Source organism: Centruroides sculpturatus, unplaced genomic scaffold, assembly GCF_000671375.1.
Source record: "Centruroides sculpturatus isolate CEXI.00-Female unplaced genomic scaffold, Cexi_2.0 scaffold560, whole genome shotgun sequence".
Lineage (NCBI taxonomy): Eukaryota > Metazoa > Arthropoda > Arachnida > Scorpiones > Buthidae > Centruroides > Centruroides sculpturatus.
The window spans coordinates 503,839-505,363 of NW_019384914.1; the positions used below are offsets into that span (position 1 = coordinate 503,839).

General features: G+C 28.7%; 1 protein-coding gene across 1 annotated transcript; it reads left to right on the forward strand.

Moving 5' to 3' along the window:
* Positions 1 to 240: 240 nt before the first annotated feature.
* On the forward strand, positions 241 to 889 carry LOC111631717 (S-adenosyl-L-methionine-dependent tRNA 4-demethylwyosine synthase-like; the record flags this gene model as incomplete). Its single annotated transcript, XM_023376019.1, has 2 exons — positions 241 to 375; positions 576 to 889. Coding segments are annotated over exons 1-2 (384 nt in total), but the record flags the coding sequence as incomplete, so codon positions are not given.
* Between the last annotated feature and the right edge of the window lie 636 nt (positions 890 to 1,525).

A 1,525-nucleotide genomic window follows, 5' to 3' on the forward strand; every position in this document is an offset into this window, starting at 1 on the left:
AAAAAAGTATAATCTTAATAGAATACATGAAGGAGTCAGTGTTTATTTATCAGTTTTCTTCGTAGTTCTTCTGGTGGAGTCATACGATATGCATAATAGAAATAAACTACATAATTATGTCCAGCATGTATCGTAAACGTTTATATATTTATTAATTTAAATAAAGATTATACATATCAAATAGGAGAAAAAAGAACATTTTAAAGTTAATATTTTAATTTTTTCAAGATATATAAATTAAATTATTTTTGTTTTTTAAATTAAGGCATCATTCCAATCCCGTCGGAACCGAGTGGAAATGGAAAATGGACAATCCGGAACTAATATTCCAGGAAGCTTTGAAAAATCATTATCGGATGATCAAAGAATTTAAGGGTTTGTGTCTGGCTTAGAGTTGTACCTGTTATAACTTTATAAATATTTGATTTTTATTTTGAAAATTAACAATTTATAGATATTTCTTTTTTCATCTATTATTATAGTAGAAAGAAGAAATGCATTTTACAGCTTCCTTTGTTTTGTCATTCATTTGGAAATAAACAATTAATACTTTTTTATTTTTATTATTTAAAAAGGTGTACCTGGTGTAAAGGAAGAGAGGTTTAAAGAAGGAATGGAAGCTAAACATTGTGCATTATCACTCGTTGGAGAACCCATAATGTATCCGGAGATAAACAAGTTTGTCCGACTTCTTCACGGTCGTGGAATCTCTACCTTTCTCGTCACCAATGCACAGTTTCCGGATGCCATATCAAAATTAGATCCGGTGACCCAACTGTACGTTTCGGTAGACGCCGCCAGTAAAGACAGCTTGAAGAAAATTGACCGTCCGCTATTTAGAGACTTTTGGACAAGATTTCTAGATAGTCTAAAAGCTTTGTCTGACAAGGTAGGTTGAGTTTATTTCCACTCCAGTTTTTAGATTATATTTTAATTTATAAAATCTTCTCTCAGCAGCATATAATTCTTGTTTACAACAATTTTTTTACTTTATATTAGCTAGAATAAGTTATAAACAAACTTATTGACTTTTCTTCATAATATTTCAATTAAATCAAACAGAAATGAGAAAAATTTTAATTCTAGAACTATTGAAACCTACACAAAAGCACCATTCACGTGTTTGGCATAATTAGTTAAGGGGTTGCGTGAAGAGCATTACTATACAGGTTCAAATCCTCGTACAATACAATTATAAATGCAAAAAAATTAACCTTATTGTTATTAAACTTCTTATGTACAATTTTTATGCCATTTTTAATTATCGAATTTAAAATTTATTATTATTTATAAAATATCAGGAAATTCAAAAATTCTTTTTCAACAATTTAAAGCTTTTGCCACAAAAATTTACATGCAATAAATACTTACAATTACTGTTGCATAAGAATATGACATTTTGGGCAGTATTTATTATAAAACATTAAAACATAATGGTTCAATGCACCACACACAAATAATCATTCGTACAATCTTTACATATTGTTTTGATAACAGACACGTGAACTGTGCTTCTGCGTACTTA